This window comes from Canis aureus, chromosome 37 (assembly GCF_053574225.1).
Source record: "Canis aureus isolate CA01 chromosome 37, VMU_Caureus_v.1.0, whole genome shotgun sequence".
Taxonomy (NCBI): domain Eukaryota; kingdom Metazoa; phylum Chordata; class Mammalia; order Carnivora; family Canidae; genus Canis; species Canis aureus.
The window spans coordinates 25,807,411-25,824,463 of NC_135647.1; the positions used below are offsets into that span (position 1 = coordinate 25,807,411).

The 17,053-nt window shown below is 40.6% G+C and overlaps 1 protein-coding gene and 1 long non-coding RNA gene across 11 annotated transcripts in view; one reads left to right on the forward strand and one right to left on the reverse strand.

The window, feature by feature from the left end:
* EXOC2 (exocyst complex component 2) overlaps positions 1–16,606 on the forward strand; it is a 226,095-nt gene extending 209,489 nt beyond the window's left edge. For all 8 annotated transcript variants that reach the window (XM_077886050.1, XM_077886059.1, XM_077886057.1 and 5 more), the window contains 4 exons: positions 401–523; positions 11,892–11,953; positions 14,211–14,270; positions 15,843–16,606. In XM_077886050.1, the coding sequence (XP_077742176.1) occupies positions 401–523; positions 11,892–11,953; positions 14,211–14,270; positions 15,843–15,936 (339 nt within the window). In that variant the 3' untranslated portion in view covers positions 15,937–16,606. The remainder of the gene's footprint in view (positions 1–400; positions 524–11,891; positions 11,954–14,210; positions 14,271–15,842) is intronic.
* On the reverse strand, positions 4,270–16,799 carry LOC144306616 (uncharacterized). 3 transcript variants are annotated; one of them, XR_013373705.1, is made up of 3 exons: positions 15,702–16,799; positions 14,838–15,163; positions 4,270–11,943 (listed from the first exon to the last, which is right to left on the reverse strand). It is a non-coding gene; the product is annotated as an uncharacterized LOC144306616 (long non-coding RNA). The 3 variants fall into 3 exon arrangements; XR_013373703.1 differs by having other exon boundaries at positions 14,838–15,128; positions 15,702–16,796; XR_013373704.1 differs by having other exon boundaries at positions 14,838–15,027; positions 15,702–16,791.
* Between the last annotated feature and the right edge of the window lie 254 nt (positions 16,800–17,053).

Below are 17,053 nucleotides of genomic sequence, written 5' to 3' on the forward strand. Positions count from 1 at the left end.
TTCTATTAATTGTGGTAAAAAAAAAAAAAAAAACTGGCACAGCATGTTTTTATTTATATAACTTCCCTTTTAGAAATAATATTTCTTTTTGTGAAAAGGGCAAGAAGAAATCTTTGAAATTATTTTTAGTTTGTCAGCATCAGTAATACCTTTCAGAATTATATTTGCTGATATTTTTAAGAGGATTAGTTTTGGCATGAATCACTCAATACAACTGAAGTAGAAGTCTGTAACTTCCTTTCACTCATAATAACTTAATAACTATCCTTTAAAAATAGGACTTAGAAGACCTGTGACCTCCTTGTTTTGTGCATTTTTGTTTGTTTGTTTGTTTCTAACAAATTCAAGTCAGGAAATGTTCCCTCAATGCATCACTTCTTACTTTAAACCCTTCCATCAGGTGTTCACGATTTCCAAAGAATTGGTACCTCGAGTTCTATCCAGGGTGGTGGAAGCAGTTTCTGAAGAGCTAAGTCGGCTGATGCAGTGTGTTTCATCCTTCAGCAAAAATGGAGCATTACAGGTACCAAAATCAGTCAGTCCCGCATTGAACTTTTATTTCATTTAGAACATATACATGTATTTTTAGTTATCGATCTTATGCTATACGGACAGGTTTGGGGCTTGTTTTTGTTTTTGTTGTTTTGATGAATCTGCTGATTTATCATCTACCATCGTATCTTTTATATTGTCTACGATTTTTATAGGGCTTCTGTTTCTTTAGAGCAGAGCAAGACCCTCATGACTCTTGTGACATATGAATGCAGATTCCTTCTAAAGTTACGTGATTTGTTTTTCAGTTTACAACTATCTTCACTCAATTCAATTTCGCAGGAAATGTTTAGCATTTAACTCTTAATAAATCTTTTCAAACCATTCAATGCAATTTTCATAGGAATGACCACCGTCTCTTTGCACTCACGATCCATCGGTTTATGTCGTAGTTATTGAAGTCACATGGTCATAATAGCAAATACAACTTCCATAAGCCAGATGCTTCTTGGTGTGCGTATGACCAAACTGAGAGCAGCCAAGGTATGCAGCATATGGGAGAGTCACCTACTACCTATGGACTGCAGTGACCTCGAGCGTCGCGAATGTGTTCTTAAAAAAGTACTGGCCGTTTTCCTTCCAGTACTGGCTGAGGGAGTTTCCATCAGGCCCACTCCCAGCAGATAACAACTGTAATCATGCATAATATAGAAGAATCCTAAGTGTAAACACAAAAACCTGAAGATACTGGAGGCCGGCCATGAGCGAGTGATTCTGGAGGAAAGGGCACTTGAGGAATTTTTCACTTCTTACAGATTTTAGCCTCGAGGCAGGGCGAGGAATGCCTACAATTTCACAAAACCTGCTATGTTTCTGGCTTGAAGAATAGGCTTCCACCACAATTACAGGAAAGTGAGGTATCCCAGAGAGCAGAAAACAAGAGCCACAAATGTATACACTGCAGAAATCACCAACTGACCCTTGACCTACTCCTGCCTGGTCATAGTCTCCTCCAACCAGCCCAGTTAGGCTAGAAGAACTGCAGTAAGACTTGAAGGGCTGCCCAGGAGCCAAGAATTTTCAGTCTGAGTCCAAATAAGTTAATTACTTGCTAAAACAAAACAAAAGATCAGTCCTCTTTAGGAGCATATTATAGAGCCCACATAATATTGACAGTGTCCAGGAAATTATCGAAATTTACATGAAATGCGCAAATGAAATAAAACAGGAAAATATGACCCATTCTCAATAGAAAAGCAAACAACCGAGACCAATCTTGAGATGACGCAGATGTTGGATTTTGAAGGCAAGGACTTTAAAACAGTTGCATTCAGTGATGTAGGAACTATTCATGCTCATAATGAATGAATAGTTAGGAAACCTCACCAGAAAAATAGAAACCCAAAAAAAGGAACTAAATGGAAATTCTGGAATGGAAAAATACAATATGTGAATTTTTTGAAGTCTTCTAGATGTGAATAACAAACAGCAGAGTAGAGAGGACGAAAGAGAAAGTCAGCATATTTGTAAATCAACAGAAATTACCCCATAGAAAGAACAGAGAAAAGAGTCATTGGAAAAAATAAATAAATAGAACTCCAGAGACCTCTGGGACCATGTCAGAAAGTCTAGCATACAGGTAATTCGATTTCTAGGAGAGTCAGAATGGCTAATCAGGACATGAAAGGATGGCCAGCATCATTAGTGATCAGAGAAGTGAAAATCAGCGCTACCGTAATAAACCATTACCCGTCCGCCAGGATGGAGAAAATTAAAGACTTATAAATACCGAGTGTTGGCAAGACTGGAGAGAAACTAGAAGCCTCCCACACTGTTGGCGGTATAAAACGGTACAGTGACAAGAAAAGCCTTTAAAAAGAAAAACAAAAGCAAAAAAAAAAAAAAAAACAACTAAACACACGAGTACCCTTTGACCCCGCCATTCCAGTCCTCGGTATATAAGCAAGAGGACTGAAAACATGAGGGCCAAATGCTGCAGATGGCCCAGGTATCCATCAGCAGAATAAAGGAAGGGCAGGTGCAGGTGAGCGGTGAGGGGGAGACCGGGACCAGCTGGGTGAACCTCAGGAGCATTCACGGGGTGAAGGGAGGCCTGCACAAAAGCTCGCACACCGTATGGGGCCATTCGCAGGAAATTCTCAACAGATAAAACTATCTATGGTGGGAAAAGTCCAGCGCTTTCTTCTAGGTGGTTGAGATGAACTCGGGAGGGGCCCGAGGGCTAGATTCTCTCAAAGCCAGCAGGGAGGGCGAGGAAGAGCTCCGCACGCCCAGGAGGATGGCCTCCGAGGGACGGGGCGGCCCTGTCTGATGGGAGGACTTCAGGGGACTCTGGCCCCCAACCCACCCTCACCCACCGGGGGTCACTGTGTGAGGCCGCGCTCTTTTGAGCAGATGACAGGTTAACCGGAAATGACCACTCACCTAAGGGCTAACGCACCGTCTTCAAACCTTCCTGAGACACAGTGTAGAGAGAAGTGGAACCACAGTTTGGTGCTTTCTTTTTTTTTTTTTAAGTTTTTATTTATTTATTCATGAGAGACAGAGAGAGAGAGAGAGAGAGGGAGAGAGGGAAAAGCAGGTTCCATGCAGGGAGCCCGACGTGGGACTCGATCCCGGGTCTCCAGGATCACGTCCTGGGCCGAAGGTGGGCTAAACCATGAGCCCCCTGGGCTGCCCCAGTTTGGTGCTTTTCAGTGATCCGAGGACCCTTGATCTGTACGTGAAGTCTCACTTTTTCTTTCTTCTTTTTTCTTTTTAAGTCTCACTTTTTCAAGCTTGCAAAAAGGTTTAAGCTTTGGGTTACCGTTTTTTGTTGTTCTTGAAAGTTTTACGCAGATGAAGCTCACCTGCCACACAGTGTTGTCTACAAGGCAAGAAGTATGCACAGTTTAGTGAATTTTCTTTCACTGTGTCGACAGAGTTGTGCAGCCATCTACACAGCCAGCTCCAGGACACTGGACCCTAGAGGAACCCTCCCAGCCGCCCTTCCCGGCCACAGACGAGCAGCATCCTACTTTCTGTCTCTGTGGTTTCCTTTCCTTTCATCCTCTTCCCTCTCCTTCCCTCCCATTTCTTCTTTTTTCTGTTTTTCTTCTTTTCTTTTTTAAAGATTTTATTTGACAGAGAGAGAGAGCATGAGCAGGGGAGGGGCAGAGGGAGTGGGACAAGCAGACCATCCCCCCTCCATCCCAGGACCCGAGCAGAAGTCAGATGCTTCACCCACTGAGCCACCTGGGCACCTTCCATGATTTTCCAACCCTATGATTTGCCTGTTCTGGAAATTTCACATAAACGGAACCATATGAATATGGCTTTTTGTGACCGGCTGCTCTTGCCAGTTAGCGTAGCGTTTGCAGGGCTCATACGTGCTGCAGTGTGTTCCAGTACGTCACTTCATGTGGTGATTAGACAGTATTTCATCCTGTGAATATACCCCATTTTCTCTGTCTGCTCCTCGTCGGATGGCCATTCACGTGGTTTCTACTTTTTACCTAATAAGAGCATTCCCATACGAGTTTCTATATGTTTTAATTTCTCTTGGGTATAATCTTAGGAGGGGAATTGCTAGCTCAGATGGTTACCCTCTGCCAGACTGTCTGTAAACCGACCTGTTCCATTTTACTTTCCTACCAGCAGTTTCTCCACATCCCCCCAGTGCCTGGTGCCGTCCATCCTACTGATTCCCACCACCGCACTGCGTGTCAAGCGTCCCCTCATTCTCTGGGTTGCTTGTTACTTTCTTGATGCTCTAGGTTGCGGCACAGAAGTTTTTAATTTCGATGGAGTCTAATTTATTAAGTTTTTATCTTGTTGCTTTTACTTTTTTTTTTTTTTTTTTAGTTTTAATTCTAATTCCAGTGCAGTAACACGCGGTGTGATGTTAGTTTCGTGAGTCCAACGTAGGGAACCAACACTTCCACACGTCACCTGTTGCTCACCTTGACGAGTGCACTCCTTAATCCCCATCACCTATTTAGCCTCCCCTCACCTCCTCCCTTCTGATAACCAGCACTGTTCTCTATTCTTAGGGGTCTATCTCTTGGTTTCTCTCCTTTTTTTTTTTTTTTCCCCTTTGCTCCTTTGTTTTGTTTCCTAAATCCCACATATGAGTGAAACTATATGGTATTTGTCTCTCTCTGGCTTACTTCGCCCTGCGTGGTACTCCAGCTCTATCCAGGTCATTGCAAACGGCAAGATTCCATTCATTTTTATGTCTGAATAACATCCCATTGCATGTATATCTACGTGCATACAGACCACATCTGTATCCATTCATCAGTTGATGGGCCCTTGGGCTACTTCTGTAATTTGGCTATTTTAAATAATGCAGTAAACTTAGGGGTGCACCTATCCCTTTATTAGTGTTTTTGTTTTCTTTGGGGTAAATCCCCAGTAGTGCAGTTGCTGGATCATAGGGTAGCTGCATATTGTTGTCCAGAGTGGCTGCACCAGCTGGCATCCCCTCCAACAGCGCAGGAGGGTTCCTTTTTCTACATATTCTCACCATCTGCTGTTTCTTGTGATGTTCACTTCAGCCTTTCTGACGGGCTGACAGGTATGAAGTGATACCTCATGAGTGATGAGCATCTTTTCATGTGCCTAAGACATATCTATGTCTTCTTTGGAAAAATGTCTGTTCATGGCTTCTTCCCATTTTTTTAACTAGATTATTTGGTATTTGGGTGTTGAGTTGTATAAGTTCTTTATATATATTGTATACCGACCCTTTATCAAATACGTCATTGCAAATATCTTCTCTCTTCCTGTAGGTCACATTTTAGTTGGGTTGATTGTTTCCTTCGCTGTGCAGAAGCTTTTTATTTCGGTGTACTCCCAATAGTTTATTTTGCTCTTGTTCCCTTACCTCAGGAGACCCGTGTAGGAAAAGGGTACTATGGCCAATGTCAAAGAAGCTACTGTGTTCTCTTGTAGGATTTTTATGGTTTCAGGTCTCACATCTAGGGCTTTAATCCATTTTGAATTTGTTTTGCTATATGGTGTGAGGAAGTGATTCAGTTCATTGCTTTACATGTTGCTGTCCGGTTTTCCCAACACCATTTGTGGAAGAGACTGCCTTTTTTTGTATTGAATATTCTTTCCTGCTTTGTTGAAAATTAATCGACCACATAGTTGTGGGTTTATGTCTGGGTTTTCTGTTCTGTTCTAGGGATCTATATGTCTGTCGTCAGGCCAGCACCGCACTGTTTTGATCACTACAGCTTTGTCATATAACTTGAAGTCCAGAATTGTGATGCCTCCAGCTTTGCTTTTTCTTTTCAAGATTGCTTTGGCTATTGAGATCTTTTGTGATGCCATACAAATGTTAGGATTGTTTGTTCTAATTCTGTGAAAAATGCTATTGGTATTTTGATAGGAATTGCATTAAATGTGTAGATTTCTTTGGATAGTATAAACATTTTAACAATATTTGTTCTTCCAATCCATGAGCATGGAATGTCTTTCCACTTCTTTGTGTCATTTTCAATTTCTTGTATCACCGTTTTATAGTTTTCAGAGTATAAAGGTCTTTCGCCTCTTTGGTTAGGTTTATTCCTAGATAACTTATTATTTTGGGTGCAGTTGTAAATTATATTGATTCCCTAATTCTCTTTCTGCTGCTTCACTATTGGTATATAGAAATGCAACAGATTTCTGTACCTTGATTTTGTATCCTGCCACTTTACTGATTTTGTGTATCAGTTCTAGCAGTTTTGTGGTGAAGTCTTTCAGGTTTTCTATATATAGTGTCATATCGCCTGTAAATAGTGAAAGTTTTACTTCTTCCTTCCTTACTTAGTTGACTTTTATTTCTTTTTGTTGTCTGATTGCTGTGTCTAGGCCTTCCAGTAATATGTTAAATGAAAGTGGCAAAAAAAAAAGACATCCTTGTCTTGTTCCGGACCTTAGGGGAAAAGTTCTCAGTTTTTCCCCCTTGAGGATGATGTTAGTTGTGGGTTTTTCATGTATGGCCTTTATTATGTTGAGGTGTGTTCCTTGTTAATTGATTTGTAAATATTGAACTACCCTGGCAATCCAGAAATAAATCCCACTTGATCATCATGAGTGATTTTTTTAACGTATCATTAGATTCTGTTTGCTAGTATTTTGTTGAGGATTTTTGCATCAGAGATATTGACTTGTAGTTCTCTTTAATCATTTCTTTATCTGGTATTTGTTTAGTGGATAATGCTGGCCTCATTAAATGAATTTGGAAGTTTTCCTTTTTTATTTTTTGGAGTAGTTTGAGAAAAATATGTATCAACTCATCTTTTAATGCTTGGTAGAATTCACCTGTGAAGCCATCTGGTACTGGACTTTTTGCTTTTTGGGAGTTTCAGTTTTGGTAGTTTATATGTTTCTAGGAATGTATCCATTTCTTCCAGGTTGTCCAGTTTGTTGGCATACAGTGTTTTCATAATATTCTCTTATAGTTGTATTTCTGTGCTGTTGGGTATTTCTTCTCTCTTATTTGTGATTTTATTTATTTGAGTCTTTCTCTTTTTTTGCTGATAAGTGTTTTATTGATTTTTTTTTTTTTCAAAGAATCAGCTCCTGGTATCATTGATCTGTTCTATTACTTTTTTAGTTTCTATATTATTCATTTCTTTTCTAATCTTTATTATTTCCTTCCTTCTGCTGGTTTTAGATTTTGTTTTCTTTTTCTAGCTCCTTTAAGTATATTTAGGGTTGGGGTTTTGTGTTTTTGTTTTTGTTTTTTTAGGTTTTTCTTGCTTCTTGAGGTAGGCCTGTATTGCTCTATATACTTCCTTCCTGGAACTACTTTTGTTGCATCCCAAAGATTTTGTCTCCTTGTGTTTTCATTTTCATTTGTTTATGTGTACTTTTTTAGTTTTTTGATTTCCCAGTTGACCCATTCATTGTTTAGTAGCATGTTGTTTAACTTCATATATTTGTGTTACTTCCACATTTTTTCTCGAGGTTGACTTCTTGTTTCATAGCCTTGTGGTCAGAAAAGATGCATCATATGACTTCAGTGTTTTTGAATTTGTTGAGGCTTGTTTTGTGGGCTAATATATGATTTATTCTGGAGAGTGTTCCGTATGCACTTGAGAAGAATGTCTATTCTGCTGTTTTAGGATAGAATGTTCTGAATATATATCTGTTAAATCCACCTGTTCCAGTGTGCCATTCAAAGCCTTTATTACCTTGTTGATTTTCTGTTTAGGTGGTCTGTTTATTGATGTAAGTGGGTGTTAAAGTCCCCTACTATTACTGTGTATTATCAATTAGTTCTTTAGGCTTGTTATTTACTGCTTTTATGTATTTGGGTGCTCCCAAGTTGGGTGCATAAATTTGTAGAATTATTATATCTTGTTGGATTGTCTCCTCTATTATTATATAGTGTCCTTCTTTGTCTCCTGTTACAGCCTTTGTCTTAAAGTCTGTTCATCTCAAATAAATATTGCTACACCAGCCTTTTTTTTTTTTTTTTTTTTTGACATCCATACACATGGTAAGTGTTTCTCTATCCCCTCACTTTGAATTTGTGGTTGTCTTTAGGTCTAAAATAAGTCTCTTTTAGGCAGCATATAGATGGGTCTTGCTTTTTATCCATTGTCACCCTCTGTCTTTTGATTGAATCATTTAGTCCATTTACATTCAAAGTAATTATTGATATGTATTTATTGACATTTTATTACTTGTTTTGTGGTTGTTTCTGAAGATTTTGTCTAATCCTTTCTTGTCTTTCATGACTTGATTTTCTTTAGTGATATAATTGGATTTCTATGTTTTTATTCTTTGCATTTTTATTAGTGGTTTTTGAGTCGTGGTTACCATTAGGTTTTTGTATATAACATCTTGCGCAAACTTGATGCCTTTTTTTATATGAGTTCATTGACTTATTTTTTTTACAGAATTATTCCTTTTTATTGCTTTTATGTTCCTACCTTCATACTGTCACTTTCTGTCTCTCCTTTCCACTCAGAGTCTCCTTAATTATTTCTTGCATGACTGGCGTAGTGGTCGTGAACTCTTCTTGTTCTTCTTTGTCTGGGAAGCTTTTTATCTCTCCTTTTATTCTGAATGATAGTCTTGCTGGGTTGAGTATTATTGCCTGCAAATTTTTGTCATTTCTCATGCTGAATATATCATGCCACTGCTTTCTAGCCTGCTACATTTCTGCTGAAAAATTCCCTGCTAGCTTTATGGGGTTTCCTTCATGTGTTACTGTCTTCTTCTGTCTTGATACTTTTAAATTTTTTTCTTTATCACTATATTTTGCCAATTTAATTACAACATACATTGGTGGGGGTCTGCTTTTGTTGATTTTGTTGGGGGTTCTCTGTGCCTCCTGGACCCAGATACCTTTTTCCTTCCCCAGATTCGGGAAGTTTTCAGCTACTATTTCCTCAAATAAATTCTCCCTTTCTCTTCTTCTTGGTTTCATATAATATGAATGTTATTACATTTGATGAACTCACTGAGTTCCTGAAGTCTATTCTCATTTTACATAATTCCTTTTCTCTTTTTGTTCAGCTTGATTACGCTCCATTACTCTGACTTCTAGATCATTAATTCACTCCTCTGCTTCTTCCAGCCTGCTGTTGATTCCATCAAGCATGTTTCTAATCTTGTCTATTGCAAGATTTGTTTTCTTCATATGCGCTAGTCTGTCTCTTGCCCTTCTCTGCAACTCCAACCCCCTCCCCACTACAGCAGCCACAATCTGTCTTCAAAACCACATCTGATTGGTTCTTTTTAATTTTTGTGTTAAGGATCTCACTGATACCTTCCACTCTCTTTTCAAGTCCAGTGAGTATCCTTAATGATCACTGCTTTAAATACTCAATCAGGCATGTTACTTATGTCTGTCTTGCTTAGATCTCTGGCCATGGCCTTGTCTTATTCTTTGCTTTGTGACAAATTTCTCTGTCTTCTAATTTTTTCTAAGTCTCTGTGCCTGTTTTTCTGTGTTAGGAAAGCCAACTCTGTCTCCTGTTCTTGAGGGTAATGGCCTTATGTAGAAGAGGACCTATAGTTCCCTGCTGTGTAGTGTCTTCTGTTCTCCAGGGCCTGGCACGTCCAGGAGTGTCTCCAGTGGACGCTGCACATGGTCTGCTATTTTGTCCTGGCTGCTTTATCCTTCAGGCCAGTTGTTTTTGCTGGTTATGGGCAATAAGTGGTCCCTGGCCTGAACATGGCACATTTTAACTTTGGTGTCCTCTGGTCTGCTTATGAAATGAGGCCTGTTACCACTGCTGCCACAACTAAGGCTGTGCAAAACTCCCAGGTGGAGAGACATGGTGTTGGCAGGGGTTTGGGTTAGTGTTCTGGGGGAGGAGACCCACTGCACTGGGACTGAGGCTAGCACCACTGGGAAGGGTGGTTCCACAGGAATGTGGGGGGGCAGGGCTTGGTGTAAGCAAGTTAGGTAATGAGGTAGTGCTATGCTGGTTCCCACAGGTGGTTTATGCTGAAGGGCAGGGGAGGGAAATGGCACCTGCCAGTTCCTTTGTTCCCGGGGAGGGGGGTGGGGGGGGGTGTCTTTTGAACATTCCAAGTGAGCAAATAGTCCCCTACTGTGTGTGCCCCAGGTGCTCTTCAGATCCCTGTTTCCAGGCTATATCCAGGTTGTTTGCCAGCCTTCTCTCCAAGAGCAGCATAATGTCCTGCAGAGTCTATCTCAGCCAAGTCCACTGACCTGTGAAACTCTAAGCTTTCCACCCTACTAGATGTGAAAACTTAGAAAATTCAACCTCTCTTGCTTTCCAAGCCAGTTGCCATGGGGATGTTTTCCTCATATGTGCTAGTCTGTCTCTCACCCTTGTCTGCAACTATGACTTCCTCCCTGCTGCAACGGGCCATGATCTGTCTCCAAAACCACATCTCTGCACTTCCTACATTTTTTGTTATGGCCTCTTCTCTACCTTTAGTTGTAGTTTGTTCTGCCGGTCGCCAGGTCTATTCTGGGGCATTTAGGATGATTTGATAGTTACCTAGTTGTAATCATGGGATGAGATAAGCCTAGGGTCCTCCTACGCTGCTGCCATCATCCGATTCCTGCTGACCTTTAACACTCCAGGCTTTGCTTTAAGACTTGCGAGTTGCAAGAGCTCACGAAACTTGGGCCCTCTCACTTTCCAAGCCAATTGCTCTGGGGATTTATTTTCCTGGTGCACTTCCCTGTGAGCTAGTCTGTTTCTCTTCCTTCTCTGTGATCGTGGTGGCCACAATCTGTCTCCCAGACTGTATCTCCATACTTTCTACCTTCTTCGATGCAGCCACTTCTCTGCCTTTATTTTTGGAGTTTTTTCTGCCAGTCTTCAGGTCAATTTCTGGAGTATTTAGGATGGTTTGATAGTTATCTAGTTGTATTCGTGGAATGAGGTGAGCCCAGGGTCCTCCTACTTTGCAGCCATCTTCCTCTCCTTCTTTGTCACTTGTACTTTTGATATAATGTCTAAGAAGGCTTGCCTACCCCAACATCACAAAGATTTACTGCTGTTTTATTCTATGTGTTTCATAGTTTTATCCCTCACCTTTATGTTTATCATCTACTTTGAGTTAATTTTTGTGTTAAGGGAAGGATCCAAGTTGAGTCTTTTGCATTTGGAAACCCAGTTGTCCCAGCACCATTTGCTGAAGAAATTGCTCTTGCCCCATTGAATGGTCTCAGCACCCTTGTCAGAATCCATTGATCATAAATGTAAGGTTTATTTTGGGACAGTCAGTCCTGTTCTATGATGTGTATTTCTGTCCATATATCAATGCCACACTATATTAATGATTATAGATTTATCATGAGCTTTGATGTTAGAAAGTGTTTCTCAATTTGTGTTATTCTTTTTCAAGTTGTTTTTGGATCAACTTGTCAATTTTTATTAAAAAAAAAAAAAAAAAACAATCATCAAACAAACAAAAGCCGGTGGTGATTAAATCTGCAGAGCTTTGTTTTAGATTTGAGATTAAAGTCAGTGTACCCAAAAGGGCATAGGTATAAGAAAGTAAGCCAGTCTGTTTCCTTAAATAATCCAGGGACAATGTTTCAAATTTTGCTTCCTCTCACAATCATACTAAAGGAAACATTACTGGTTAGGTAGTGAATACAGATTTCTGGAAAATCCCTGTATAGGTTGAACCTTTTTATAACAAATCTGACTCCCTGCCTTCACAGAGTCATACTTGACTTTGAGTTAATTTTCAGTAAAAAACTAGTTTGTCATAGCTGATTTCTTTGGAGTGTTGTAGAAAGTCTGTTCATAGTTAGTAGGTGGCAGGTGGCGGGGAACCACGTGCTGGCAGTCTTCTGTCAACCGTCTCTGCAGTAAGCAGGCTGAGACTATCTGCTCATCGCTTGTTTCAGTTTAATAATTGATGCAGTTCCCCTCACTTTTTCCTTTTCTCATCCTTAGGCACGGCTTGAAATCTGTGCTTTGAGAGATACTGTGGCTGTTCACCTGACACCTGAAAGCAAGTGAGATGCTAAATGTTTTTGTTCTGAATGCTTCATTAAAAATAAAGATTATCTTATTAGTATATAAAATCCTTTGTAAAGATAACTGGTCAGAGTGAGTGCTCATGATTGTGATGTGATAAAGTTTACATTGCATTAATTTTTTTCGCTAAAAAGCATAATAAGCCAAAGACTCCTAATACTGGTTCTCTGTAGCATAATATAAAGGAAAAAAAGGTTTAATATGATTTTATGTTTTTCATTCAGTAAGATAAATCTTAATCTCATAAGTGATATAGCAGAGCATTATATATTTCTGTTAAAAAGGAAAAAATAAGAATTGAGTCTTAATCTATTCATAGCAGACTCTGAGGGACCGTTTAAGCATTGTAAATATCAGCATAAGAGGAAGCCTTGTGGTTTCTCTACAAAATTTTGTAGTGGAAATTTGATGATAACTTTTAGCTGTTTTGAATGAAAGTCAGGATTTCCTATCGAAATATCAGTAGGTGAACTGAAACATTACTGACTACTTGCCTATACAAAATTGTTTACTCCACTGGCAGTCATGCCTAGGAAATACTGGGCTATATTGTTAATATGCCTGAGAATCCAAGTAGTATAGAAATAAAATGTCTAAGGACACTTGGTGTGATACAGTTACTCATCTCCAGCTTTTGAGGACATGCCTTACACCATCACTTGTACAGTCATTATCACAACTAAAAAGACTTTCAACAGTTTTTCCTAACAAATGAAGTTAGCTTCTTATTCCTGTTCCTGATGGCTGACCAGAGCCATTCTGGATGGTTCCCATGTTAGTTATGGAGCCACACCTTTTCCCAGTCATCATTTTTCTACATAAAGTACTAAATAATAGATAATAGAGGGCACTCCACTGAGTCCATATTTGATGTGGGTACATGCTTCATGTAGGCACCTAGGTATTCCTTTTAATTTAACCTTTAAGAGCATGAGTTCCTCATCTACACAAGAAAGATAAGTAGTTTCTAGGCAGAATTTTGGGGTAATTAAATGAAAAAATGTGCCAAGTTACCCCCTAGCCTGTTGGTGCACTGCAAATAATCGGTGGTATTGTCTTCATCATCATCATCATTACTGTCATAATGTAAAAATAAAGAATAATAGCATTACATTACTTTTTGTTGATTGAGATTTAAGATGACGTGATAACAGCAGAGACTCCTCTCTGCATCAGGAAAGAGGAAAGTCGACTTCATAGTGGGAAGGGAGCTGAGTTTGCCCACAAGCTGTAGCCTGTTCCTTGCCCTAACCAGGAACAACTGAAGTTTCCAGGACCAGTTTTTATAACCCTCTTGGAACTTCGTAGTCTCTCTGTTTGCTGCTGTGATATTTGCCCCTCGTTTGAGAAACCTCGCCCAAGAGAATGTTTGCTAGGGCACTGGTGAGGGTCCAGTTTTACAATACAGGATCAAAGACCACCTTAAAGTCAAGAATAATCACATTTATTTCTTTACCTTTAGTCAATGTTATAAAAGAAGAAGAGATGAGAAGTTAAAAATTATTCCTTAGTGACCAGTATAAGTCATTACCAAAGGATTTCCCCTCAAGTGCTTTTTTTTTTTTTGATTCGGTAGCTTTTCTGGTAGTTTCTACTTTAAAAAGTTAAGCATACCAAATCGGTGGGTTTTTTAATTCACACCTTTTTAGGTTTTCATGAAAAGAAAGGATGTTGAATTAAAACCAACCAGTCAATCCCCACTTACCATACAGATTTTAAATATGATAATAACTAAATGCTGTGGACTGTTTAATTAATGTAAATCAGGCCCTCTACATGTTAATACTATAAATGCCCCCATTTGGTAATCTCTCACAGGATCATCTCTATTTCTAGTTCGTTTCCTCCCTTTCTTACCAGTTGCTTTACTAGTTCAGTTTTGTTCTGAAAAGACTTTAAAAATTGAACATTTCCATATTATGAAGCTCTCATCTACCGTGAGTAGCACCCTGCTGTCAAAATCCGTCTCTTTTAGCTTTTCAAGCCGTGTTTCATTTCCTTGTTGAGTTTTCTGACCCTGCTCCTGCAGGGCCTCCGCCTGGGAACCATACCTTGTACCCTCACTTTTACTTTTACTTTTTCTATTGTTTTTCACTTTTACTTTTTCTACATGCTTCACTGGCTTATACAGGTTCCTTTACATTTAAGATGTACTTAAGAGTTCTCAGTGATGCTCTTGATCCCCCTTAGAAATATGAAATGTTCCAACTTGAATGTTGCCTGTCTGTGTTCCAGGTCGAGTTTTAAACAGGCTTTAGAAGCCCTGCCTCAGCTTTCAAGCGGAGCAGATAAAAAGTAAGTTCTATGTGCCGATTTCAAGGGCAGCTCAGATGTGTGAGCAAGGTTCTGTTACCTTGAAGGACTGTTTGAATAGGTAACGGTTTGGGCGTCAGGATGTACCCGACGGCCCCTGGCAGCATGCGTTACGTTGGCTGCACCCGGCCTGTGTCCCAAGTGCAGAAAAGGTAAAACCTTTCCCCTGCGTTTATGGCACTTGAGACATTAGTTCTGTTCTTGTTTTAAGTGACTAATACAGAAAACATTTTAAGAAAGTTTATTCTGACTCAGTAAACTATATCATTGCCCTAGATTTTTAAAAAGATATTAGAGAAATGTAAGAAGGGCAGCATAGTAAAATGCAGAGCTTGATGATTTTTTTTCCTTGGAGTAGCTCAGCAAGGTGGTTTGTTTTGTTTTTGTTTTTGTTTTTTTTGTTTTTGTTTTTGCTTTATATATTGCAAAGTAGTAAAAAAGTGAATTTGTACACGTGACATAATGAAATTATATACATTCCATTAACATTATGTTAATGGTTTTGCCCAGAGTTTAAACTTTGCTACTCACAAAAGAGGAGATTCTGACCTGAGACAAAATGTAGGCCAGGCGAATCTCAGAAATGCTCTACCCCCGTCAGCTGGGGTAGCGGAAGCGCTGTAGGTCTTTGCTCCTCCACTCCCCGTAGCTGAAGTCCACCCGCCTTTGCATTTGACTGCTCAGTCCACAGACATGAAAACCGTGGTGCAGGCTCTGTGATTTCGCGCAGGAGACTGTTCTGGAACCCAGGGGGTGGAGAGAACACGTGTTCTAGTTCTGAGCTTTGTTAACCCCACAAAATCATCTTCTCACCATTAAACCCACTTCTTGGTGCTTCATCTGAAACAAATGATCTCTTAAGATCCTTTCTGGCCCTAAAATCAGACATCAAACCAGTTAAAGAAACTGAGTCATCAAGTACTAGGATAATTTGCCCACCGAGTTACAGCGGACCCTGATTCTCCTGGCACCTAATTCACCACCTCCGTTTAGCACTCTCCAATATTTGTTAAAAACGAGAATGCAAAACAGGAGGAAAAGACAAATAGGCCAGGGGTCAGGATGAGGAGAAAGGTGGCCGCAAAGAGGCAACACAAAAGGATTTGGATTTGAAGGGTTGTTAGGTTGCTACTGTGTATTTATCAGTATCCGTAGACCTGTATGCCCAAAGGAGTACATTCAGTATGTATGAATTTTTACTTATTCTTATGGTCTTATTTTTGTATTTAAATTCAATTAGCCAGCGTAGAGTAGTGAATCAAAAAAGAAGTATAGCCCCAAACATTAATGGGCTTTAGGAAGAAATCTAATTATTAATCTAGGGGAAGGAGACAGGAGGGAGATTTCTATATATAAATACAAATATGTATATAAATATATATTCCTTTTGATTGGCTTCTTTGATTAACTTACTTCTGTTATTGAGTTAATCCGTAAGTAAATAGCTTCTCAGCGAGCAGAAGCGAGAGCCGGCACTCGTCCCTCCTGTGTGCTTTCTCGTGTTGCTAGGCGACCTCAGTGTGCAGGTTGTAAAGTAGCTTCTCGTCCCTGCAGGTTGCTGGAAGAGCTGCTGAACAAGTTCAAGAGCAGCATGCACCTGCAGCTCGCCTGCTTCCAAGCTGCTGCTTCCACTGTGATGAAAACATAATCACCTCCAAGATAAGGGCATTCCGGAGATTGGCATCTCATTGGTCGTTTTAGTACCCTCGGGGTATTGGCATTCAGAGCAGTGGGTTTGCAGTCTGTCTCTTTTTTTCCAAATTGCTACCTTAAAGAGGGGTCTGTATACGTTTTATTTCAACCAAAATGGCCTTGTTTGAAATGCCCAAGCATTACTTTGTCATTTTTATTACATTCGGCCCTGTCTGTCTTTAAAATACCTTTAAATATACATATTCTTAGCTAGATGTTGCACAATGAGTGCTGCAGGAGGAGCTGCTGTTCCAGGGGGTGCCGTGAGGTGGCATGTGACTAAGACGTGACCGAGGCATTCTTCAGTGTCTCGTGTGCCAGACCTGTAGGGTCGGCAGCTTCCAAGACACGTGGAGAAATTGTAAGAAGACGCTTGGAAAGTTAGATACATAGACGTCCTTGGAGCCTGAACACTCCTGAACCGTACATCTGTCCTTAAAAACTTTATTTCATACCTATGCCTCTAAGTCTCCTAACTCAAATGGATTTCTAGAACATCTGCGGTTTGCCTAGGAAAATGTTACCTCTGGGGTAGATCATCTGTGGTCCCGATGTCCACGAGTTAACCTTGTGTTTTGCTGCCTAACTTCTGTTTCTCACTGAGCTAATAAACACCAAGCACCTTTCGGTGTGGCTTTCCTGTGTCTTACTCACCCTTAATTCAATGTGTCTTCGCGTCCATGCGTCGCCTGCCCCTGCGGACCCGCTGGTTCCTGCGGTGGGGCTTGGCTACCCCGCACACGCTGATGGGGACGGCTGCAGGCCTCGCTGCTCCCAAAGGGAAGCCAGGGCCTGGTGACCCCTCCTGCCCACTGCTCGCTCCCCCCTCCCGCGGTGTCCCCCCTCCACCATCCTCCCCCTTGGGCGGACCGTTCTCAGTGGCTGCGGGCACGCCGCCCGGGCAGCCTGTGTTTTCTGAGGATTCCAGGATACTCCCCTGTCACCAGGCGGTAGAGGCGTCTGGTGAACCTCCTGCTGTTTGCCCTACATTTGCTGCTGACTTCGTTTACCAGAACAGGTTCAGGGCACCGTGACCTCGTTCAAGGTCAGCTTCCCCCAGCTAACTTGATCAC